Source organism: Glycine max, chromosome 6 (genome assembly GCF_000004515.6).
Source record: "Glycine max cultivar Williams 82 chromosome 6, Glycine_max_v4.0, whole genome shotgun sequence".
In the NCBI taxonomy this organism is placed as follows: Eukaryota; Viridiplantae; Streptophyta; class Magnoliopsida; order Fabales; family Fabaceae; genus Glycine; species Glycine max.
The window spans coordinates 4045294-4070900 of NC_038242.2; the positions used below are offsets into that span (position 1 = coordinate 4045294).

Sequence of the window (25607 nt, forward strand, 5' to 3'; positions counted from 1 at the left end):
GAAAAAAAATCAGGGACTTATTTGTAAATTTGTAAGAGTTTAGAGACCCCAGACTAATTAAACCTTTGTTTTTTAGAGAGGACGTTTAAACTTCACCTTCGTCCTGGAAATCTCTTCACTGGCGGATTAGTTAAACATTCCCCTCTCCTTTAGAATTTCTTGAAAGATGGCATTAAAAAATTGTCACTTGCCAAGTTACCATAATTCACCCTCACCAAATGTTCATTTCAACCCATTGCAATAGACCATGATTTAAAACCACCAAGATTTCTGACGGAAATACAAAGCTTGCACTGTTCAAACAAAGATACAACGTACAGGCAGCGTAACTTCAAATACCACATCAACAGTGGTCGTCACATGAATAAGCTTCGTAGTTAGTTACCTGCACCAAAAATACAAATTCATAATTAGGCCCAATCTACTACAAGGGAATATAACAAGATGTTTCTAGCAAGATTGCCAAACTTGAAGAGTTTACATGAATTTGTGGAGCATCATTAACTTGTAAGAATTTACCTAATACTTAATATGATAATAATATTTAAAAAACTATCATAGTATCCAAAAATAATCTAATACCACCAGATCTGTAATGGGAACAGCTTAGAATATAAAGCAAAACACAAACCAATAATTTACAAATCACAAGATGTGTTGATATCTCAGAATGCAAACTGAAACATAACAAATTCAAAATTAATGGACAAATTAACAAATCACAAGATGAGTTAAAAGCACGGGACACAAACAGAACATAACTAACTCTTCACAAATCAGTGTCCAGAATTACTTAAGAAATTAAGATAATGGTGGATGCTAGGTTCACCTCATTGATGTTTGATTGATGATTCACCCTGGGACACTGAGCTATGAATATGATGGGTTCATTCCCGATGAAATGAAATGGCTAGATCACTGGGTTCGTAGCAGAAAACTGTAATGGGATATGGATTCATTCAAACTAGGAGCCAGAGATATAGTTGTTATGGGTTTGTTCATGCTAGGACACAGCTGCGATGGTGTTCATGAAACTCACAAATTAGCTCGTGGAATCATGTGTTTACAATTGTACCACGTAAGAAAATCAATTAGACTTGCTTAAAACTCATTTCTTCAAAGACTTGAGTGGACTCACATGAAATGTTCAAAATAGTAAGTTTATGAATAACTGAACTGTGCAAGACAGCTTAATATCCTCCCCGGCCCAAAACAACAGTGTTAATTCAGAGATCCAGAATGCAGTTGAAAGACTGCCTAATATCTTCTAGGACTATGTTGTCAAACTCCAGAGTCTACCTGAAACTCATGAAGTGTCTGTAAAGTTTAAACTCAACCAATGGAAGTTTACCTTACACAAAATAATATTTAAAAAACTTATCATAGTATCCAAACATATATTTAATCGAAGATCCAACTGTTCTGTAATGGGGATAACTTAAAATAAGCTAGAGGTAATCAATGAATCAAGAGCCAATAATTCATAAATTACAAGACACATGATAAGAACAGAATACAAGTTCAAAATTAAAAAACATAACACAACAGGTTTGAAATTGAAAGAACAGAACAAATACATAGACCTGGAGTTCACAATGGGTTAACAATGGGAGTGCTCACAGCAGATTGATAGAAGACTTTGGGTTTACGAAGGGTTGAGTAATGATCGCTTTGATAAGTAGGTATATTTCTTATTCGATCCAACTATGTTGAAACTTCGGATGAGTAATCTACTGTTTGAATGTTTAATGGGGTAAGACAACAGAATGTGGAAAAGTATGAAAAATAACCCTATTCCTTCACTTACACCAACTGCACCCGTACTTCCATTCAGTCATAAAAAAGCTCCCAAAAAAGGGTTCAACACTCTTCCTCACTCTAATCTCTCCTTTTCCCCATTCCTTGTCTATCATTTAAAAAAATATAAAACATATCAAGATTCGCAAACAGTTCTAAATGCATTTTATTTTTCAAAGTCAGGTTTGCTGAATTTCTGCTATTAAGGGAAGGCAGGTTCCTGGTCTTCAATAAACAGTTTGATTAAACATGGTATGTAAACTTTCATAGATGCTAATGATAGGAAAGAAAATGGTTTTCAACCCTCACTTGTTATATAACCCACAACACTTTGGAAGAAAATTTGTGGCACAAATGAGTAGACAAAAAATTGTTGCGGTGTGCAGCCTTTTCAACTCTGGTGTATAAATTGCATTTAGTTGGAGCACAATGCTCACAACTTCAAGGGATTAGCCTTTTCTGGCTTTGATGTATACCACAGCTTTTCTAGTTTATTGATTTGGTTTCTTCAATTTTAGAGAAAGTCTTTTCTTCCCCCTAATTGCATTTCCCCTTTTTTTTTCTCTATGATTTTACTTCGTTTTCTATCTTTTTTTAAAAAAAAGGAACAAGAGAAAACTGTTCAAATTATACCCATGAAATGATCAATTGAGGCCTCTATCAAATATGATTTTATTTTCGTGACTACTTTTATGAGTTTAAAGTCGAGAAACTTGTAAGAAACAAACATGAAGCCATTCTACAATGAGGGCAAAAATGGAACTAAAAGGCAAACCACTAGATCATGCGACAAAAATAAGCAAACACAAAATCAACATGATTATTGTCATTGAGTAGTGACTCAATCTTGCCTAGAGCTTAGGCATGGACATCCAATTCTGTCAACACCTCGCAGAGGTAAAACAACAATAACTTACGCAGCTAATCATGTTACTTGATATCGCATTGAAGAATACAATGTCCATTCATTGCTTTGGTCCCATTCTTAAAGTTAAGACATATAAATTATAAATAATAGAAATTTTGAATGCATAGCAACACAACTAAAAGCTAGGGAATGAGATTATACAATTGATGGGTGAATCACCTTACTCCCTACAAGTTACTGAGAAGCAACACCACTGTCTTGAACAACGCCGTCAGCTTGTAAGAAACGAATCAGATGCTTATCTTCCAAATGTTCCTGCCAAATGTTACAGAGCAATTTTCACAAAACGCAAGCATGTAAGTAACTGTGTAAGTAAGGACATACAGAAAGACAGGCTCTGTATTTTTGCCACTCGGAAACGCATTCTTGTTTGTCCCAGTGACCCTTCATGAATTTCTCGGCGTACCACCTTCGAAAATGGAATTAGGGTTTAAGGGAAAACAGATGACGAAGAAGAAGAAAATGGGGAAAAGAATGTTTAGGAAGGAGACCTGTTGAAGCAATTGTGGTATGCGTCGCGAAGTTGAGCACATGGAGAGGTTGAAGATGAAGTTTTGGAGGCTTTCTTCTCTCTCATCTCATGGAGGGAGGGAGCAATTGGCGTCAACCGTGATCGTCTAGCAACGGAGCTTTCAAATTAAACCTGCCAAGTGTCAACCAAGTGTAGTTGATCCATGGAAACTGTAGTAGGACTACATCATTATGTTTATTTTAGATTTTAGAAATTTAAATTCTTGTCAACATTTTCCCATTCAAAATTTATTCATTTTTACTTTCTATAGGAAGCAATCCGAGTAGGACTTTATCAATCATAAAATTGTATATCCAGTTAAGCTTAAACGAATTTGCACGTCATTCATTCACACATTTGGTAGTTTAATTTCAACTCTTTAAACCGCCTGAATTCAATTTAGAAAAGCTTCTAAAAAAAGTTTTAAATTATAAATATCCTTTAAAATAAAAGTGTCTTTAATAATTATAATCAAAGCTTAAATATTTTTTGTTCAAATTTTGTCACTAAATTAAGAAGTGATTATTTTACACTTTTTAAGGTGAGTTTATTTAAACTCATAATAAATAATTTTAAAATAAGTATTTTTTAAAAATACTTATTTAATAAATAGATAGAATTTGTTTTGTTTTATTTTAATAAGTAATTTAGATAAACAAACTAAAAAAACTGTTTATTTTATTAAATAAATAAGTTTAAACAACCAACTCTTACTCTCGTAATTCTACTCCTTAATCTGTAATCGTTGTAGTCTTCAATAAGAACGATTTTTTTGATACATGAGAAACCATCTCCAATAAGAACTATAAGTAGACTAACTAGTGCCTCTAAAATTTTAGTATAATATGTTAATTCTGTTAGTAATTTTATTTACGTGGCAGGCATAGTTGAACACATACTTTATTTGAGACATTTATGCAATAATTTTTTAAAAAATTGTTATATTAAAATACTATATGAACATAGTAGTTTTACTAAAGAATTAACACACTTGATGACTTGTTAAATTTTAAAAGAAATTAAATGATTTTTTTTAAAAGGATTAATTCTAAAATTTATATACTTTAAAATAACAAAACATATTCAATCCTATTTAGAATAAGTTGACAAAGTATTAAAAAAATTCAAATAAAATACTAGTAAATGACTCGTAATGATTTGTATTTATTAATTAAGTGAATTAATATTTTAATTTTTAAATTTTAATTTTAAATATGAAATAAATTGTATTGAAAAGAAAAACTTATTTTATGTGCAATTATAATTTTCAACCAGAGTTATTTCATACTAGTACTATCTCCGGAAAAAAAAATTCAAGTTGAGTGATTTTTTTTCTTTAAAAAAAAAAAGAGAGTAATGACGGAGAAAAAAAGTGACTGATAAATCAGTACGTATGAGATAAATTTACCCTGATTTCTACCACAAGAAAATAAGGATAGAATTATAAGATAATGCCCCCATTCAATCCAAATTTCAATTGAGCATTTGTATTATTGTATAGGTGTATTGAACTCTACACTTCAAACTCATGATTGTAGTATTTTTTTCATAATAATAATAATAAAAAAATCAAATGAAGTCAGTATGTTAAGAGATATAATTTAATTGATTGAATAATATGTGACTTCTTATAAACTTATTAATATTAACTTCAATTATTATGAATAAAACAAAGGATATTGATATAATTTATATCTACTATTGCATAATTAAAGAATTTTATATAACATGCAATTTGCATTATCTTCATTATTTGTGTCAATTTTATGAAAAGTAAACATCAATAATTAATTTTAGCATAGTAAAAAAAATTACATTGGTGTTGATCAATATAAATGATATATTAAATATCTTTTTTTAGAGAAAGATATTAGATAATGTTTTATTATAAAATTTGATAGATGTGATCTATATGAAAATATCATTTAATGTAAGGGTGAGTTTGGTGGTAAAATTATTTAATTAAAAGTTTTTTATGGGATATTCAATTAAAATTTATTAAATAATACAATAGTAAGTGTAATTTATATCATTTTAAAAAAGTATAAATTATATTAATGTCATTTGAATTCTCTTATAAAAAATTATATATATATATATATTATTCAATTTAAATTTTTATGTGTTTAAAGTGAGTCATATTTTTAGCTTAAAAATATTAATAATAATTTTAACAGAATGTTGATTAAAATGGTTAGAAAACAATACTTTGTTTTTGTAGAGACTTAATTATAGTTTTTCTCCTTCAAAAATTCAAATTAAGGGGGTCTTTGTTTTTTTTAGTTCCAAAATAAAATATTATATTTTTTAATCTCTCAAATTCAAAAATCCTATATTGCCTTTCTTGGTTCCATTATTCCTCCAATTTCATTGACACACAACAAAGAAGGAGAGGAATAAGAACCAACAAAAAAAAAATGATGGTTTTAACTCACTTGAAAGCCTTTTTTAGAGGACATTCGGAAGTTAAAAAAAAAACTAATTAAAAAGAAAACAAAAAATAATATTTTAACTCATTTGTCTTTTTATTTCTATCCTTCATCCTTTTCTATTTTACCTATAATCAAGGTGAAAGTCAACCTCAGCTTCACTGTAAACTTTATTCATTCCGTGTGAATTTCTATAAACACAAGAAAGAAACAGATGGATCAGTTCAAAGGAAAGCCTCGTCTTCCCAAATTCGCCGTCCCCAAACGCTACGACCTTAGGCTCAAGCCCGACCTCGTCGCGCACCGTTTCGCAGGTTCCGTCGCCGTCCACCTCGACATCGTCCCCGCCACCTCTTTCATTGTTCTCAATGCCGCCGAACTCTCCGTCAGCAACGACGCTGTTTCATTCACCAACCAAGACTCCTCCAAGGTACTCTCTACTGGTTACAAATATTTCTCTAGAACATTCGAGATTCATATCTATCAAGTTCTCGCATCCATGTGTGTGAAGTGTTCTTGCTGATATAGAAACCAATGAATGTCTATGCACTATGCAGGTTATTAAACCTTCACGAGTTGAGTTGTTTGAAAATGATGAGATTCTGGTTTTGGAGTTCCCAGAGGAATTACCTATTGGGTTCGGTGTCTTGTCCATTCGCTTTGAAGGAATCTTGAATGATAGAATGAAAGGCTTCTACCGAAGGTAACTGTTTTCTTGGCTTCATATGTTAATTACAGGCTAAATAGTTTACCTGAATTCTGCTTGAGGCTGCATTTTCATCACCGATTCTTTATTATTAATTTTCTCGCGGCTATCGATTTTATGTAAATTGCTCATTTCAAAACCCTACTGGTATCTAACTAAACATAGGCCATGTTTGGATAAACTTCTTCATGAATCGATATAGAAGAAGAACTTCTCTAAAACCCAAGATGCATAAGCTGATTTTAACTTATTGGAGAAACTCAATTCATTTTACCTTCTTATTTTGTTTCACTTTAAGTGCTTGTGGAGAAGTTTATCCAAACAAGACTTTAGTATAAGGTTTTTTTCCCCCTTGCCTTACTATTTTTTCTGAGGAAATAGATGGATGGCTAATTCCATTTTTTTTAAAAATAATTTATATGGCTACTTTTTATGTGCAGTACCTATGAGCACAATGGTGAGAAGAAGACTATGGCAGTTACACAGTTTGCACCGGCTGATGCCAGGCGATGCTTTCCTTGTTGGGATGAACCTTCTTGCAAGGTTTACTTTTCTCCCTCTCTTCCCTTCTAAATGACCCTTTTGTAAGCACTCACAAAACTAGAAAATTATTGTTGCAATGACCCAAGCTTAATACTTCAAATAGTAAGCACTGCTAAGGCCTACGAGGGTGAGACAGGTCTGAATGGATTTTGAGGTTTGGCCCACTTTTCTCACATGGTAGATCTTGCAGGCTTCTTTCAAGATCACATTGGATGTGCCTTCAGAGCTTGTTGCTCTTTCCAACATGCCAATTGTTGAAGAAATAACAGATGGAAATCTCAAAACAGTTTCATATCAAGAATCACCAATCATGTCTACATATTTGGTTGCGGTTGTTGTTGGTTTGTTTGATTATGTGGAAGATCATACCTCAGATGGTAAAAGCATGTTAGCTCTGTACATTTTAGGTATTGGTTGTTTGTTAGTACTGACCTTCTTCTTTTTCTTAAATGAATTCAACATCTCCACAGGGGTCAAAGTCCGGGTGTATTGTCAAGTTGGTAAGGCAAACCAGGGGAAATTTGCACTTGATGTAGCTGTGAAATCTTTGGAACTATACAAGGGGTAAGTATGTAACTACATACAATATTGTGATTCTTAGGCAGGAAATTTATCAGATATAATCCATGACCTCATTTCTTTTCATTTCCAATTTATCCATCTCATAGCTGTAAACCATTAGAAATATTCATTATATGGGGCTAATCATATATTAAATATATGTTAACTTCAAGTTAGTCTGTTTGCTTGACTGTATGTATAGGTATTCAGCATTGTCGATCATTTATTAATCATTTAACTATGATAATGTAACAGTTACTTTGCCACTCCCTACTCACTGCCAAAATTGGATATGATTGCAATCCCTGATTTCGCTGCTGGAGCCATGGAGAACTATGGTCTGGTTACATATCGGGAGACTGCTTTGCTATATGATGACCAGCATTCTGCTGCTGCAAATAAACAGAGGGTACCCTGCTTATCCATAAAGCTGATTTGGTCTCGGCTACTTGAGTTTCCCAATCTCAATTTTAAGAACTAATAATTTTGTTGCTAACTGAAGGACAAAATATATTTCTTTGGTTACTGTTTAGGTTGCAACTGTAGTAGCTCATGAACTAGCACACCAATGGTTTGGCAACCTTGTTACAATGGAGTGGTGGACACATGTATGGCTGAATGAGGGGTTTGCGACATGGGTAGGTTGTGGCTCATACACCCTCAAATTGATCCCATTATAGAGATGCTGGTTGGTTTTGTTGCTTTTACTTTTAACTTTTTTAAATTAGTTTATATTTTTCTTCCTCTTCTCTTCTTCTGGCGTGGTCAGGTGAGCTATTTAGCAACTGATAACTGTTTTCCTGAGTGGAAAATATGGTCTCAATTTCTTCATGAATCTACTGAGGGTCTTAGGTTGGATGGACTTGCGGAATCCCACCCAATTGAGGTATTGTTTAATCTACATTTCTCATGTGTTTAGTTTGTCTCAGATAATGGATTTGGCTAATTTTATCTGATTCGAGGATTTTATGCTAATTAATTATATGTAATTCAAATCTATAAATTATTTGTTATATAATATCAATTTTGGATATATATTTGTTTTTTAATTGATATATATATATATATATATATATATATATATATATATAATTTGTACATTTATTTTTTTCTTTGGTTAAAATGTTCATAGGCTCTCTTATTCGTTTATAGTGTATTTTAAATTTTTAATTTGTAAATTATGTTTACAGGTGGAAATCAATCATGCTTGTGAGATTGATGAAATATTTGATGCAATAAGTTATAAAAAAGGTGCATCCGTAATCAGGATGCTGCAAAGCTATCTTGGTGCCGAATGCTTTCAGGTTAGTACTTGGCCCCTTACTGCTTCCATAAAAAACTATATTTTAATTGCTAAATTTGAAGGGATGAAATAGTTAAAGGTATTTTATATTGAATTCAATGCGTTAGAGGCACATGTACTTATATTATATGAATGATTTTAAGAAGTGTGTATTTAAAATCCATGCATATTAAATTTGATCATGCTATTTGTGATCAAATTATACATTGCTTTTTCATGCAACCAGAGATCGCTGGCTTCATATATAAAAAGACATGCTTGCTCAAATGCTAAGACTGAGGATCTATGGGCTGCACTTGAGGAAGGATCTGGTGAACATGTGAACAAGTTAATGACCTCATGGACAAAGCAGAAAGGATATCCTGTTGTATCTGTTAAAGTCAATGATCAGAAATTGGAATTTAATCAGGTTCCGTTGCATCTGACTTTTAATTAGATTTGTATATGATTATGTTCAGAGAAAAAATCCATCTATATGGACTTTGTTTGTATTTTAAGTACCTCTGGTACTTCTTTCAATATATTATATATTATCTTTGCTGATAAAAAAAAAAATGTCAGGTGTAAGCTTTGTATGTTTATTGACAGTCACAATTCTTGTCAAGTGGTGCTCAAGGAGAAGGCCATTGGATAGTTCCAATAACATTATGCTTTGGCTCTTATGATGTCTGCAAGAGTTTCCTCTTGCAATCAAAATCTGAAACACATGAAGTCAAAGAGTTCCTTGGTTCCACAGACAAAGGTGTAAATTGTTGGATTAAACTTAATGTGGATCAGGCTGGTTTCTACAGGGTGAAATATGATGAGCTGCTTGCTGCTAGACTTAGATATGCAGTAGAGAAACAACTCTTATCTGCATCTGACCGGTTTGGTAAATTGGATAATTGCTTGAAAATTTATTTCCAATTGTAGAAAAGGAAAACACTAATAACTTGCAACTGACAGGCATTTTGGATGATTCATTTGCACTCTGTATGGCTTGCCAAGAATCATTGCCCTCCTTGATTAACTTGATGGGATCTTACAGGGAGGAAGTTGATTATACCGTGCTGTCTAACCTGATAACTGTAATGTTATTTTCCAAATCTTGATCATTCATCACTTGGGTTATATATGTTGGATATAACTCCAATTCTTTTGTTTGGCAGATAAGTCTTAAAGTTCAACGTATTGCAGCTGATGCAGTACCAGACTTACTAGAATATTTCAAGCAGTTCTTTATTAACCTTTTCCAGTACTCTGCTGAGTAAGTTGTTGAATGCACAATCCTGGGAAGATTGTGTTTCTGTTAATAAAATTTTGTAGAAACTACTAACATTTCTATTGCCTTGCATAGTGATTGGAAAGGTATATGCTAGGAGTCATGTTTGTCTGTTGTAATGTATCTGATAGTAGGATTTGGGATAAAGATATTGGAAAATCTGGATTGAAGATGGCCTAAAAGAGACGCCTACTAAGCTCTTTTTATAGTGGTCTTTTTTACATCTCGGGTTCTACTTCTTACCCCCATATTAGCATTGCCTTGCAGGAGGCTTGGTTGGGAGCCTAAACCAGGAGAAAGTCATGTAGATGCAATGTTGAGAGGAGAAATTTTGACAGCCCTTGCTATGTTTGGTCACAATTTGACACTGGATGAAGCAAGCAAGCGTTTTCTGGCATTCTTAGAAAACAGAAATACACCACTTCTTCCACCCGATATAAGAAAGGTTGGGTGCAGCGTTATTTTAATGCATGGAATCTCCCTATAGATTCTTCTGTTGATTTTTATTGTGAAATGTTGGCAGGCGGCATATGTAGCTGTAATGCAACGGGCAAGCAAATCTAACAGATCGGATTATGAATCACTTTTGAAAGTATATCGGGAAACTGACCTAAGCCAGGAGAAAACACGTATTCTGGGTAATGAAATGCCTTTTACGAGAGCATATCGTAGTTTTTTCTGGGTCTGTATACTAATATTTTCTATGATTGCAGGCTCTCTGGCATCTTCACGTGATCCAGATCTAATTCTTGAAGCTCTTAACTTCATGTTGTCATCTGAGGTAACCTTTCTTCAGATATTTTATAAGTCAGAATGCACATCCATACATTATTAGCTTATTACTTTTTATATATACATAATGGATATTGATATGTTGTTAACTTGCTATATATTGTTAAGGTTCGTAGTCAGGATGCTGTTTTTGGACTTGCTGTTACTCAGGAAGGACGAAATGTAGCTTGGGCATGGCTTAAGGTATAAACAACCCAGAACCAGTAGTGAGTGGTCATATATGTTATATGAAGTGTGAAAGACATTAAATTGAAATAAAGTTTTGTGCAAGCCTCATTTTTTAGTTTTTATTTTATTTTGGTTTCCTTCAAGGCTTTGCAAATTGATCAATGTTGAGACTCAGTTAAGATTCATTGGAAAAAGTTCCACTTTTTTTATATTTGGAGAACACTTGGCTGTTGAGTCTGATTTAGGAATTGTCCTTCTTCGCAAACATTGTTTGTCAATTGTGATGTCTCGTTAATCCATTTACATGCTACTGCTTTATCTCTTTAAGCCTGGAGAGTGCATGCTAAAATTCACCTCGTGCTTTTTTATTTTTTATTTTTTTGCATTCTATAGCAATTTTATTTTTTTGCGTCAACTATTCTATGAGGCCTTGATTTTGAAGAAAAAAACTGATTGTGTACATGACACACATCTCTCACCGTTCTCTAATGTTACACAGGAAAATTGGGAACACCTCATAAAAACATATGGTTCAGGATTTTTGATAACTCGGTTTGTCAGTGCAGTTGTCTCACCGGTTTGTTTCATGGCCCTCTACATGCTTTGTCCCATTGGTTTTCTTAGCACACTCTAATTCCCTCTCTGTAATGTGCAACGACTATAATTCTTAATTTTTCATTGTTGGTGCAGTTTGCTTCCTTTGAGAAGGCCAAGGAGGTAGAGGAATTCTTTGCTAGCCACGCTATGCCATTCATTGCTAGAACGTTAAGGCAGAGCCTTGAGCGGGTCAATATCAATGCAAACTGGGTTCAGAATGTTCAGAACGAAAATAGGCTTGGTGATGCTGTGAAGGAATTGGCATACAGAAAATACTAGGCTCTTGTCTAGGGCGCTTTTCCACAAAAAAATTGTGGCGGTAATTTCAACTTTCTTCAGTCTGTCAATGTTACCGTCTGTTGCTAAGCATGGACCTTGCGAGTTACCTGACATCGGAATAAAAATAGGCTTAATATGCCATTACGTCGGTATAAGTATGTCAATTTTTTGTGTGCCCTTTTTAAATTTTTGGTTTTTCTTGTTATTTAAAAGTGACCAATTTTAGCCCCACCAGTTAACATATATGCCACATTCTTCCTGCCAAGTTTTTAAAATGATAAATATATACTCTGATTATAATATATATATATATTTTAAAGATCATATTAAGAGTGCATTAGTAACAGGCTTAAATCACTTCTGGTTCCTCAGATACTGCACTCGTGATTTTGGTTTGAGATGACAAAAATACCCGCTCTCTTGGATATTTGCGGACAAAATTCTGTAACGGATAGAAGATAGATACTTGGCAAAATTGTATTTTTGATTTCCCATTTTGTCTTCAATTTTAAATTTGGTCTCCCGTTAAATTAATTTACAAATTTTGTCTTCCTATTTTCTAAAATTATGTAATGTTGATCCCACAAGTTACAATTGGAGGATGATCGTTAACAAGTAATGTTGATTATCACATGTTATGTTTTTATTGGATGACGAAGAATATGACACAGGAGGATAAAATTTGTAAATTAATTTACTGGAGGATAAATCTGAAATTGGAAATAAATTAGGGGATCAAATTTATAATTTTACCTAAATAATTAAATGAGTATTCATGGATAATGAAGACAAATATATTTCTACTAATTAATAAATGGGGTAGGGAGGAAAAATTGATATTAGGATACTTCTTTCCTAAATATTCGTTAGGATTGAATACTTTATTTTCCTAGAGTTTTTTTCTTTTTTTGTTTTTGTAATTTTTTTTAGTGTTTATGAAATATGTTTATTTTATTTTTTTGTCTTAAAGTGTTATTGTTAAGATGAAAAATAAAATAATATCTTTTACATGAATTAAAATGAAAATAAAATTTTATAAGAATAAAAAATAAAAAAAATTAAATAATAAGAACAAAAAGTATATTTAAATCTATCCGTTATAATAAATTTCATAAATGTCTTTGTTTAAAAAAAATTATTTGAACCTGAGATTGATATTTTTATCTCTTTAATAATAAAAAATAATAACCAATCAACATAATCATTTTAAAAAGAAAAAATCAGATTTTTTAAATTTTAATTTGTTTCTCGTTTTATTTTGGTAAATATATCAAACTTAAAATAAATTATATTAAGATATTTAATATTATTTTACTTGGCTAGTGTAGTTAATGATTGACTTAAGTTTGACTTAGTTGGATTTTTTCCCATCGCTAGTGAGGACCTAACAGGGAGCAATTCCTATAAATAATAATCCAACCTCAGTTTTCTCTCTCAACTTCATTCGTTTTGTTCGTACGTGACACAAGAAACCACAGATGGATCAGTTCAGAGGACAACCGAGGCGGAATATCCTGTTGTGTCTGTTAAAGTCAATGATGAAATTGGAATTTAATCAGGTTTCATTGAATCTGACTTTTCATTAGATTTGTATATGATTATTATGTTCAGAGAAAAAATGACAGTCACAATTCTTGTCAAGCGGTGCTCAACGAGAAGGCCATTGGACTGTTCCAATAACATTATGCTTTGGCTCTTACATGACGACCACAAGAGTTTCCTCTTGCAAACAAAATCTGAAACACATGATGTCAAAGAGTTCCTTGGTTCCACAGACAAAGGTGTGAATTGTTGGATTAAACTTAATGTGGATCAGGCTGGTTTCTACAGGGTGAAGTATGATGAGCTGCTTGCTGCTAGACTTAGATATGCAGTAGAGAAACAACTCTTATCTGCATCAGACCGATTTGGTAAATTAGATATTCACTTGAAAATTTATTTCCAATGGTTCAAAAGGAAAAGACTAATAATGTGCGACTTATTTACTTTGACAGACATTTTGGACTATTCATTTGCACTTTGTATGGTTCGCCAATAATCATTGACCTCCTTGATTAACTTGATGGGATCTTACAGGGAGGAAGTTGATTATACCGTGCTGTCTAACCAGATGAATGTAAAGTTATTTTCCAAATCTTGTTCATTCATTACTTAGGTTATATATGTTGGATATAACTCCAATTCTTTTGTTTGACAGATTAGTCTTAAAGTTCAACACATCGCAGCTGATGCAATACCAGAGTTACTAGACTATTTCTAGCAGTTCTTTATTAACCTTTTCCAGTACTCTGCTGTGTAAGTTATTGAATGGACGATCCTGGGAAGATTGTCTTTCAGTTAATAAAATTTTGTAGAAACTACTCTTACGATTTTTATTGCTTTGCATAGTTATTGCCTATTGGAAAGGCATATGCTAGGAATCATGTTTGTCTGTGGTAATGTAGGTAATACTGTAATAGTAGGACTAGGGATAAAGTATTGGAAGAGATGCCATTGGCTATGCTCTTTTTACAGTAGTCTTTTTAGCATCTCGGATTCTATTTCTTACCCCATATTGGCATTGCCTTGCAGGAGGCTTGGTTGGGAGACTAAACCAGGAGAAAGTCATCTAGATGCTATGTCGAGAGGAGAAATTTTGAATGCCCTTGCTGTGTTTGGTCATGATTTGACACTGGATGAAGCAAGCAAGCGTTTTCAGGCATTCTTAAAACAGAAATACACCACTTCTTCCACCTGATGCAAGGAAGGTTGGCTGCAATGTCTTTTTAATGCATGAAATCTCCATATAGATTCTTCTGTTGATTATTATTGTGAAATGTTGGCAGACGACGTATGTAGCTGTAATGCAACAGGCAAGCAAATCTAACCGATCGGGTTATGAATCCCTTTTGAAAGTATATAGAGAAACTGACCAAAGTGAGGAGAAAGCACGGATTCTGGGTAAGGAAATGTCTTCTATGAGAGCATACCAAAGTTTTTCTGGGTCTGGATGCTAATGTTTTCTATGATTGTAGGCTCTCTGTCATCTTCACGTGATCCAGATCTAATTCTTGAAGCTCTTTTATGTTGTCATCTGAGGTAACCTTTTTTCAGATATTTGTCGGAATGCACATTCATTCATTATTAGCTAATTATTCTTTATATATACACAATGAATATTGATATATTGTTAACTTGTTATACATTGTTAAGGTTCGTAGTCAGGATGCTGTTTGTGGACTTGCTGTTGTTACTCGGGAAGGACGAGATGTAGCTTGGTCATGGCTTTAGGTAACCCTGAACCAGTAGTGAATAGTCATATATGAAGTGTGAAAAACATAAATTGAAATGAAGTTTTTGTGTATGACTCATTATTTTTTCATTGATTTTAGTACCCTTCAATGTTTTGCAAATGGGTCAACAATGTTTTGAGACTGAGTTAAAACTCATTGGAAAAACTTTAATTTTTGTTATAATTGGAGAACACCTGGTCGTAGAGTCTGATTTAGGAATTGGCCTTTTTTGCTAACACCTGTTGCACTAACGTTATCTATAGCAATGCCATTTTTTGTCCATTGATGCATCGACTATTCTATGAGGCCTTGATTTTTAAGAAAAAACTCTGATTGAGATCATGAGTTCATTTTACACACATGCACTTTTCTTTTAAACCCTTCTCACCGTTCTCTAATTTTACACAGGAAAGTTGGGAACACCTCACGAAAACATATGGTTCAGGACTTATGATAACTTGGTTTGTCAGTGCAGTTGTCTCACCGGTTTGTCTCATGCTCCTCTACAACACTCTTTGTTTCATTGGTTTTCTTTCTTAGCACACTCGAGTTCGTTCCCTCTCTGGAATGTTCAATTGTAATTCTTCACTGTTTTTTTTTGTTGTTGGTGCAGTTTGCTTCTTTTGAGAAGGCCAAGGAGGTAGAGGAATTCTTTGCTAGCCATGCTATGCCCTGCATTGCTAGAACGTTAAGGCAGAGCCTTGAGCGGGCTAATATCAATGCAAAGTGGGTTCAGAGTGTTCAGAACGAAAATGAGCTTGGTGATGCTGTGAAGGAATTGACACAGAAAATACTAGGCTATTGTCTATTACAAATAATATAAACCTAGTAGTATTTTGCCCTCATAATATAATGATTCTTAATTGTTTATTACAAATTTTCTCTTTTTCGAGCAAAATGTAAAGTACTGTGTAGTGTGTATCTCCTTTTTGCTTTAAAAAAATATATTTCAAAATTTCAAGTGACCAATTTTAGCCCCTCTACCTCTAGTTAACATAATAAATGCGACAAAGAGATTTGTTGCGACGTTTTTTTTTGTTAAGATGTTGCCACGTTTTTATACACCTCACATTGCATTAATCATTCACCGTCCCATCGTGTCTCGTGGGGTAATAGGGTGCGCAGAGATAACTAGAAGAGGAGGGGCAGAAGATGAATAGTAGTGTTTAGAATTTTTTTATGGGGGAGATGTGGCAAAATTTCGATGTCATGTGGCTTCTTGTTTGTATCAGTTAACATCTTAGTAAATTGAATATAAAAAAAAAAATCTTTGTAAATTACCAGCCATGAAGTAATCTGTTACATACTTAATCCTATATTTTTATTTAATTAAAACCTCTAAAAAGATCTAGAAGTTAACTGAATATCTTATTTATACACTGGAAAAAAATTTAATTTATATGCGTTTGTTTGTGAAAGACTAGAAGAGTAGAAGGACGATTTCAATAACAATTTTATGTTTTTAATAATGTAGTAACAAAAATATTTAGAGATAATATGGTTCTCTTCCTCTTTACAAGGAACTTTTAGATTTCTTTAAAAAAATTGTATTGTTTTTATGTAATTAAATATGAAGCATCAAATATTTTTTCAACCTTTTTTTATTAAGGTATTTTATTAAATGTTATGCATTTTAATAAAAACCTTTAAATCAAATTTTTTTACCAATTTAACTTAATTTCTCAAGCATAGGAAAATTGAACTAAAAACCTTAATTAAAAAAACTTGAAGTATAGCTGTACATTAGTATTTAGTTTGCTATAAAAGATACATAATATTTTTTTTGAGATAACAATAAATAAAAATATTGCTAAAAAACAATATTTTCTGATATTTTAAAATGATATACCAAATAAAAATAAAAATCATAATAAGAATGTTTTAATAGCAATACCTTTTCACAAGAGTTTATTTTTAATTCTTTAAAGACAATTTACTTTTAATTTCCTAACTACTATATTAGTACTAGTTAGCATTTTTTTTTTTATTCCTAGACATTAAAATTTTTAGAAGTACAATATTAGGTTGTAGAATTTAAGAACCTTGCCCTGACGGGTCACAGAAGTCATTTTCTTCCGGTCTTATTTTGTTGCAAAACATGACAGCATGACACAGCCAGACACGTAGGACCTTTAGCTTGTCTTAATGCTTGCAGCAATCAGAATCAGAACTGAAATGTTTGGATATTTATGTATCATAAATCATGGCCATGAAAAAGAAAAATAGTCCAATCAGATGAAATAAAAACTTCCTTTTGAAAAAAAATTGGCAACCTGAATGGCTGAATGAATGAAAATATCTTAAAAGTTAATCAATCTGCAGTGATCCTTTTAAAAAGAAGAAATGTGACAAGGTTCAACAGTGTTTGATAAGCCATATTGTCTCTGAACAATGATAAGCACAGTTAAACAATCCATCCCCCCAAAAAAAAAAAAAGGATAGCTGATATTTTTCTTAAGCAACCTTGTCCATAATTGTCCCTACCATCATTATTGTAGTACAACCACTGGAATTGAGTCATAGCCAATGATATCAATCCACCACCGACATAAATTTCAAGAGTAAGCTCCAAATAGAGAATTTTGCTTTGCTACATTATTAGAAGGGGTGGATCACAACTTGTAAACAACAATGCCCAATTAGCTACTACATTTTTTTTTTTTATATATATATATATAAACAACACAGGTTAAAACAATATGAAGTAAATACCTCACAGAGCCTTTGTTCTCGGAGGCATAATAATGAATACAATATGGTGACAGATAGGCATGGAACTGGCCTCCTGTACCTACCCCTACAAAAGCAGGCAAAGATTTACATGGCCACAATGTGGCAGTGTACAAGGAGACTCTTAATCAGTTGAGAGAGTTCTAGGGAGAGGTGGATGTATTGTACAGGGTGCTATTCTGATGCCCATATGAAAAATTTATGGGCAAAAAAACTAAACTGGATCATATTCAGTTTTCCATCATCTTCCAACACCCAGATGCAGTTGAAGAAACAGTCATGTCTTGCTCTTAAATTTCCTTTGAGCTTTCAAATCCACCACAATTACAGTGATGTTGTCTTTGCTTCCTTTCTGAAGAGCACGGTTCGATAGGTAGTCTGCAGCTGCTTGAGCAGCAGGATCAATTCCCTCTCCCCTTTCTGAGGGCAGTGCCAAGCCATTTTTCTTGTGCCAGAGAAGTAAGCGCCGCCGAGCAATGTCACACACCTCTTCGTTGGTCATGACATCCCACAGGCCATCACTGGCCAGAATGAGGCACTCATCATCTTTTGCACGAGGAAGAAACGTCACCTCGGGGTCCGGAATAATCCATGGTTTCAAATACCTATCACCTGTATAAATTAAGGCAACAATAAACAAACAGTTTTGGACAAACTAACTGCAACTCTGCATGTATTACGAGTCTCAGGAACAACTTTTCAAGGACATGCAACCTAACATTGTGCACAATTACACACCTAAAGGCGGAAACAGATGATCAAACTACAGGCAGAAAGAAAAAAACGAAGAGAAAAATCATAAACAAAGCATAACCATTCATAGTTTCCATAATCAGCATTATTCAAAATCATACACTAGTTTTATTATAGTAGCTACCCTACAGATACTTGCAATCAGGTCAATCGGATAGCTAAACACACTATTCATTTGAATTGCTCGGTACATGTCATCAGGATTAGCTGAATCAAACCAAACAACGGATATTCTAAAAATCAAATAGACAATGTAGATGAAGTTATAAATTTTGAGTTTAAAGATTTGCAGTGTATGTTCCCCGTTGTACATCTTCAATATATAGGGTTACGTAGCTTAAGGCTATGTTAGGAAGTATTGGAAAGAATAATATGAAATGGAAAAAAAAAGGATTTACTTTTCCCCTGTAAAGGGAAGAAAGATAAATAAGTGGGAAATTTTAACCCCATATGAAACTTCTCAAGTAACTCAATTTATGAATTAAAAAAGTTTTTAAAATAAAAGTAACCAAATCTGGGGGAAACAAAAGGCTCAGCTTGAGGGCAGTCCCCTTCACATCCCCTTTTGAAAAAAATTAATTTTAAATTTCCAAACAGGGAGCATTACTTTCTTGCCATTGTTTCCCCTATAATATGCCTCATCCAAACAAAGTCAAAGTGAAATCTTATAGGATGAACCATTGGACGTTGAAAGATATTCTTGCCAAAAGAACTTTATACATTTAATGAACTCAAATCTCAAGTCTTGTACCAGGCAAAGTAAAATACAAGGACGTACAAAAGATTATCCCTAATTGCATGCTTTTGCAGATGATATAGTTTTAGTTAAGGAGCCAAGGAAAGCAATTAACAACAAACTTGAGCTTTAGAAATAGAGTTTGAAAACAAAAAGTTTTCTTCGCTTAAGTAGGGAGAAAGACAGAATATGATTTGGAAGTAAAAATGGGAGAAGATGTTATATCACAAGTTTCTAATTTTAAATATCAGGGATTAATATTACAAAATGATGGAAAAATTAATACAGATGTCATGTCACACAAAGGATACGAATGGAAAAGCTAAAATGAAGAAAGACATTGGGGGTTATTAGTTATTGCAATGTACCTTTAAAGCTCAAAGGGAAGTTTTATTGTACTGTTATACGTCTGACTATACTCTACAGAAGTGAATGTTGAGCTTTAAAGAAATAACGAGAGAAAGAGGTAGGAGTAGCAGAAATGAGAATGTTTAGACAGATCTGTGACCACACAAGAAAGAATCGGATACAAAATGATTGCATACAAGATATTGGTGCGACACCAACTGAGAAAAGATGACAGAAAATTGGTTAAGATGATTTAAACACATTCAAAGAAGGCCCACTAGATGCATCAGTGAGCAGAATAAATTGCATGGTTTTCAGTCCCATGGAAAAGGGGAGAAGGATACCCAAAAGGAACCTGGAGAAAGTTGTTAAGAGAGATCTCATGGTGAATAATAACTCTAAAGATTTGGTCTTTTAACCAAACTGACTGGATTTGTGTAATCCATGTTAGCTGACCTCGCCTAGTGAGCTAACGCTTTTATTGTTGTTGTTGTAAAAATCTAGGATATGAGAATTTGGAGTCACTTCAATACCTTCTGGCTTTATGGTATTAAAATGGTAAAATAAACATTTTTATCTAATTACCACTCAAGCCAAAGCTTTTAATTTTGGATCTTTCTTTTTTGAAAAAGAAAATGTACTGAATGTTGACAAAAGAGTTATATCTAATTATACTCTTGAATCCTAATAATATTTCTTTCCAAAAGAAATAAAGAGAACAGGGGTGATGAAAAAAAAATACAACTATACCAAAAGCCTTCAAGATTTAAGGAATCCTATTCTGGCATTGAAACTTATAAGTATTATGATTCATGTATAAATAAGTGATGGAATAATTGTAAATCCTCCCACAACATCTTCCTACTTATAAAATGTAGAAAGAATTGAATGCATTCCCTTTTTCATTTAATACTTATTTGTAGAGTATTAGGACTAGGAGGGTTAGTAGGAAAATATAACATTACTCTAAGTGATATGCTCATATGCAATATATGGAAATGAAAAGACTCTAAAAATTAGTAATTTTCACAATCTTGATATGGACACCATTTCTATCAGAGATTAGAGTAGATATATAAACAATGCAACCAATGTCCACTTATTACATTCATGAACTAAATTACTAACAAGTGTGTTGAGAAAAAGTCCTTGTAATCAGCCATGCTCCCCAAAAGACTTCCAAGAAACTCATTATTACACAACAGGAAATAAAGTAAAATTTGTGATTAACTACATACCAATAGACCTTGACATTGCTAGAACACCAAATACTCGGTGGCCATTCCATTGTATCACCTTGCCTCCAGCAGCCTCAATTCTTGCATATTCATCATCTCGATTTGGCTACCATACAACAATCAAACATAAATTTCTTCTAATTAGTTAAAACTCTTTTCAAAGGACATGCAAAACTATATTGGAGGTAGCTTACTTTATGATCAACAGATAGTGCCATGGGTTCTTTGGCACGACATAGAACCGCTCTTGAATCACCACAGTTTGAAACTATGATATGAGATGAACAGATAATAGCAACAACAGAAGTGGATCCAACAGTTTCTGGGGCAACAGGCTCACAATTAACTCCCCCCCCAACTTCAGAATCAACCTTCAAAAAACAATTGGTGAAAGCTTTTTTCCACAGATCTCGACAATCAACCTTGGTATTTTCAACTAATAGACCTTCCTTGACAGATTCTATTTCCTCAGCCAAGGCCAAATGCATGCGCTCCCGGCAATATTTTGCCACCTGAATGATGTTAACAAGCTCCATGTGATGAATGCTTAATCATTGAACATAAGAATCACATAAAAAGCAAAATAAGACTTTACCTGAGAGCCACCATGCCCATCATAGACTCCAAAGAAATGTATTATCTGCTGACTGAAACATTTGTTTATTCCATCAGGTAATCTATCACCAGTTAGCATTTCAATAGGAATTTTCAAAAATCGAGGTACAGTTGCAACTGCGTCTTCCATCTCAGGTCTTTTTCCACACACAGAAGTAAATCCCCATAGCGGGGTACAATCTAATTCAAAAACACTTCTACCAGCTGTTCCACTCACAGATCTTTCCAGAGTTAGTTGATGAAAAACACCTGTAGTAGGCGTTTGGCCAGATCTAACCCCTGTCTCTTCAAGGCTCACTGCTACATCAACCTCTACATTTGACGCACCCAAATCAGTAGCCCTGGCAGCAATTTTGACAGTGGAGACACTCTTCCCTATCTCTATGGAACTTGTTGTCCCTAAATCTGAAGAAACCTCAGAACTGATGAACTCATCTCCACAAAAACTACTATTCTCACTGGCTACTGAAAGTGAAGAGCTATCAATAATTGGATCACCTTCCAGTGATATCAAATCATCCTCCTCAATTTCTGGGGTTAAAACTTCATCACCAACAACCAGAGAGCTTATATTTTGGGATATTGTATCCGACATCGGAATTTCTCCTTCTCTTTGCTGTTCTGGAGCTGTGACCGCTGTAATACCAACTTCATCCTCATGACGACCACCATCATGATCCTCATCTGAACCTATAAAAGTCTCATTGGAAACCTTAGTTATAGAATTGGATAACAACCCAGCATCTGACATCAGTTTAATTCTTGATACATCCATGTGGGTAGCTATGGTTGGCTTATCACACACTGAATTACCTACTCTCAATGGCACTGTAACCGTGGTTGACATCTCCTCCATCAAAATCCTTGTCAATGTAGTACAAAAAGTTACCCTCCCACCCTATTGATATCACACAGCCTGTCATACCTTAACTAATTTAACACCTTTTCTGATTGAAAACGATCCCGGAATGGATTTAAAAAAACCATTTCCCATGTCTGAGAAGCCCAAAGGAGGAGACAAATTCAACCTATGCAAATCATGGACTAGTTAAAAGGTGGTGAAAGTGAAATGGGGGTAGTCAGATCTGGTCAACAACAATGAATCCGAATTTCCATTTGTGGAAATTTCAACCAAAATCAGCTAGACCACACCCTTTTTCAACCATTATCATATTCTTCTCTGTCTACCTCCGTCAACTCTAGTGAGAGAGAAACAGCTCAAAACTTGAAAGAAACAAACTTTATCTGCAAAAAACAAAAAAGATTAAAACTCACAAAAATAAAAGAGACAAAGAGAGGATAAACAAAGCCAACACTCATTATCTCTAAACACAAGAAAGAATGAGTTTAAAAAAGAAAGGGTCATGAGAAAGAAACTAAGGAAAAGCAAAGTCTCAAGAATCACAAGGAAGCCCTCAAAAGATAACACCCTTTTTTTCACACTACACCATGAGTTGCCTGGATCTGAGGCAACACATCTCAACCTCGTCCAATAATAATAATAATAATAATAATAATAATAATCATAATCATAAAAATGAAAGAAAGAAAAAAGGTAAAAGAAAGAAAGAAGAAAGTACCAAATTTTGTCAACCATGTATGGTAGAGTCTCGTTTCTTCCTTCTCTTCTTTTCTCTTCTCACTGCCTTGTCCTCTGACTGTGACACCTGAGACCCATCATTGAAGAAGGAACAAAGAATCAACAGAAGAAATAAAGACATGAACTTTCCTTAATCCTAACCATTATTAGTTAATAAAAATTTAACAGCTTTGCTGGGTGTGATATAGAAATAGAAATAGAAATAATAAGCATACCTGAGTGTGTTGGAAGCGCGAGAAAGGGAGTGGAGAAGAAAGAGAAGAAAATGACCAAAAAAATAGAAATAGAAATAGAAATAAATAAATAAACTTTTAATGAAAGAAAAATGGGTTGAAAAGAGAAAGTGGCAATATAGAAAAGAAAAGAAAAAAAAAAAGAGAGTAGAGAGTGTTGTGTGAGAGAAGACAATGGAGTTGGACAGATGTCAAATCTTGAAGAGCATATTAAAGCATCTCCACCCATCCATCCATTCCCAACCTCCTTCACTTTTCACCATCCAATCTAATCTTCACCTATTTTTTTATTTTTCCTTTTTTGCTCTAAAAGGGATCATGGTTTTAATGTAACATGTTTCTGTTATATTCCTAACACAGTAATTTATAGATAAGGAGATTCTTTATCTCTACAGTTAAATTATTAAGCATTTTATGATTTATTATTATTGCTTAACTTTGCTCTCTTCAAATCAGGGAAAGAAAGGTGTGCCTTTCTAATGAAAAAGGACAAAGAAACTCTTCACTTGGATGACCATTCCCAAAATGGAGTTCCTTTCCGTTTTTTTTTTCTCCTCCCACTCCCACTCCCCTTCTTAATTTTGTGTCCACGTGAATTTAGGTACAAATCACTGGAATTGATTCCTACAGTTACACCTTTCAAAATCTGTTTTGTGCGATGAGTATAATTAATTTTAGGAAAAAATGTTAACTTTTTTATGGGATAGGATTGATTGTAGGTATAGGACACAAAATATATGTTGTTTATATTCTAAAAATGATCATTCTTTATCAACTAAATACAACTATTTCTTCTCAACTCATCTCTACAAATATTATAACTTAATACATATAATATTTTGAAGAAGAAAAAAGTAATTCTACCAAAAATATTTTTTTTTAAAATTAATCATACCAAAATTCAAAAGAATGGATCCTCAATCATTATTAGTTGAAAAAACAAAGTATTTTTTTTACATATTTTAAAAAAAAACTTGTTCTTAAATAAAAACATTTTTCTATAAAAAATTTCAATCGAAAAAATTTAATTGCACTTGGGGAAAAAATTTCAAAAAGATATCTGTCTGAATTCAGACTTCAGAGTCCTTTGAGGTGGTAAATTTAATTCTGTCTATTAATATGAGAAATACTAACCATATATTTTTAAAATATTTTATATTATTATTATTTAAATTCACAAAGTCACGAATAAGACTCATCATTTCATGAATTTTGATAAATTTTAGTTAACGGTTAAAATAGTAATAAGTAAATAACAAATAATTTTTTTGTTAAAAAATATAAGAAAATATAAATAGCAATGAATAACATATTTTAATATAAAAATTTACTTTTCATTTTTAAAAAATTTATAATAAAAAATATGTTAAAAAAACCATATTAAAAAGAGTGTTAGTAATGTTCTTGTCAGTGTTCAAGAATTCACCCGATTACAAATGATTTTAACTCACATTAAAAACGAAATTAAAATAAAAAATAATAAAGCCTAGTCTTTTAACGAATGACTTTTTTATTTTGAAAATTTGGTTTGCACAAATAGATTGACCTAGAAACAAAATGCATGCCCAGAGAGAGATTCAGTGTGGAAAAGCCTCTGTTGATGAATGATGATCCATCATTCATCTTGTTTGTGACGTATTGCCATCTAAGCTCACTGAAGTCAGCACTTCGTATAGAAGAAAATGCTCTGTAAATACGTAACGTTAGAAATATGTGATCACATATTGAGCTGATAGTTACTTTCACCGGCTGCTGTATATTTTAAAATTTTAACCAACAAAAATTACCTTTCGACATTTTCATTGGAAAGTGTTCGCCACAATAGGATGAGACAATAGACTTTTCGTCATATATTATGTGTTTATTTTGTTATTTGAAAGGGATGTTTCACCATTGAAATAAGAGTCCCACAACCCACCATTACATTAGTTTATCCACGAATAAATACACAGCACCTAGTAAAAATTATTTCTGTTTTTTTATTCATCATATATCGCACTTATTTTAATTTAGTTTTTATGCGTCTAATCATTTTAAATTGATTCTTGCCGTATATTGTTGTTATCATGCTATTTATTGAATTATAATGTAACATACAAATTAAACAAAACATATCATATATTTTTATTCCTACAATTTTAAAATGTTTTTATTTACTCCCTATATTTATAATAGTTTTATATTAATAGTACAATTTCTATTACAAG

General features: G+C 32.9%; 3 protein-coding genes across 8 annotated transcripts; 1 reads left to right on the forward strand and 2 right to left on the reverse strand.

Annotated features, from left to right (window-relative positions):
- LOC100305982 (uncharacterized protein At4g33100) lies at positions 1–3428 on the reverse strand. Of its 3 annotated transcripts, none has more exons than XM_014777276.3 (4): positions 3217–3427; positions 3050–3134; positions 2867–2980; positions 1–385 (listed from the first exon to the last, which is right to left on the reverse strand). In XM_014777276.3, the coding sequence occupies exons 1-3, from the start codon at positions 3300–3302 to the stop codon at positions 2900–2902; spliced, it is 252 nt and encodes an 83-aa protein (XP_014632762.1). In that variant the 5' UTR covers positions 3303–3427; the 3' UTR covers positions 1–385; positions 2867–2899. The 3 variants fall into 3 exon arrangements, with proteins under 3 accessions (XP_014632762.1, XP_003526024.1, XP_014632763.1); XM_003525976.5 differs by having other exon boundaries at positions 2885–2980; positions 3217–3422; XM_014777277.3 differs by lacking the exon at positions 1–385 and adding an exon at positions 1037–1299 and having other exon boundaries at positions 2885–2980; positions 3217–3428.
- Positions 3429–5808: 2380 nt separating this feature from the next.
- On the forward strand, positions 5809–15992 carry LOC100798014 (aminopeptidase M1). Of its 3 annotated transcripts, XR_005891941.1 has the most exons (28): positions 5809–6095; positions 6223–6368; positions 6812–6914; positions 7105–7291; positions 7385–7478; positions 7731–7884; positions 8009–8113; positions 8245–8361; positions 8666–8779; positions 9005–9187; positions 9367–9649; positions 9724–9845; positions 9927–10024; positions 10307–10484; positions 10563–10677; positions 10753–10820; positions 10940–11014; positions 11499–11576; positions 11690–11915; positions 13487–13785; positions 13870–13991; positions 14073–14170; positions 14447–14622; positions 14701–14815; positions 14890–14953; positions 15068–15145; positions 15556–15633; positions 15761–15992. XR_005891941.1 is itself a non-coding variant. In XM_041016279.1 (20 exons), exons 1-19 carry the CDS (start codon positions 5880–5882, stop codon positions 11873–11875), a joined length of 2622 nt encoding a protein of 873 aa, XP_040872213.1. In that variant the 5' UTR covers positions 5809–5879; the 3' UTR covers positions 11876–11915; positions 12248–12621. The 3 variants fall into 3 exon arrangements, 2 of the variants coding, with proteins under 2 accessions (XP_040872213.1, XP_003526026.1); XM_041016279.1 differs by lacking the exons at positions 13487–13785; positions 13870–13991; positions 14073–14170; ... (4 more) ...; positions 15556–15633; positions 15761–15992 and adding an exon at positions 12248–12621; XM_003525978.5 differs by lacking the exons at positions 13487–13785; positions 13870–13991; positions 14073–14170; ... (4 more) ...; positions 15556–15633; positions 15761–15992 and having other exon boundaries at positions 11690–12030.
- Positions 15993–17836: 1844 nt separating this feature from the next.
- Positions 17837–23635, reverse strand: LOC100803321 (protein phosphatase 2C 77). 2 transcript variants are annotated; one of them, XM_006581231.4, is made up of 6 exons: positions 23383–23635; positions 23148–23234; positions 21548–22812; positions 21147–21464; positions 20953–21058; positions 17837–18489 (listed from the first exon to the last, which is right to left on the reverse strand). In XM_006581231.4, the coding sequence occupies exons 3-6, from the start codon at positions 22421–22423 to the stop codon at positions 18155–18157; spliced, it is 1635 nt and encodes a 544-aa protein (XP_006581294.1). In that variant the 5' UTR covers positions 22424–22812; positions 23148–23234; positions 23383–23635; the 3' UTR covers positions 17837–18154. The 2 variants fall into 2 exon arrangements, with proteins under 2 accessions (XP_006581294.1, XP_006581295.1); XM_006581232.4 differs by lacking the exon at positions 23383–23635 and having other exon boundaries at positions 23148–23368.
- Between the last annotated feature and the right edge of the window lie 1972 nt (positions 23636–25607).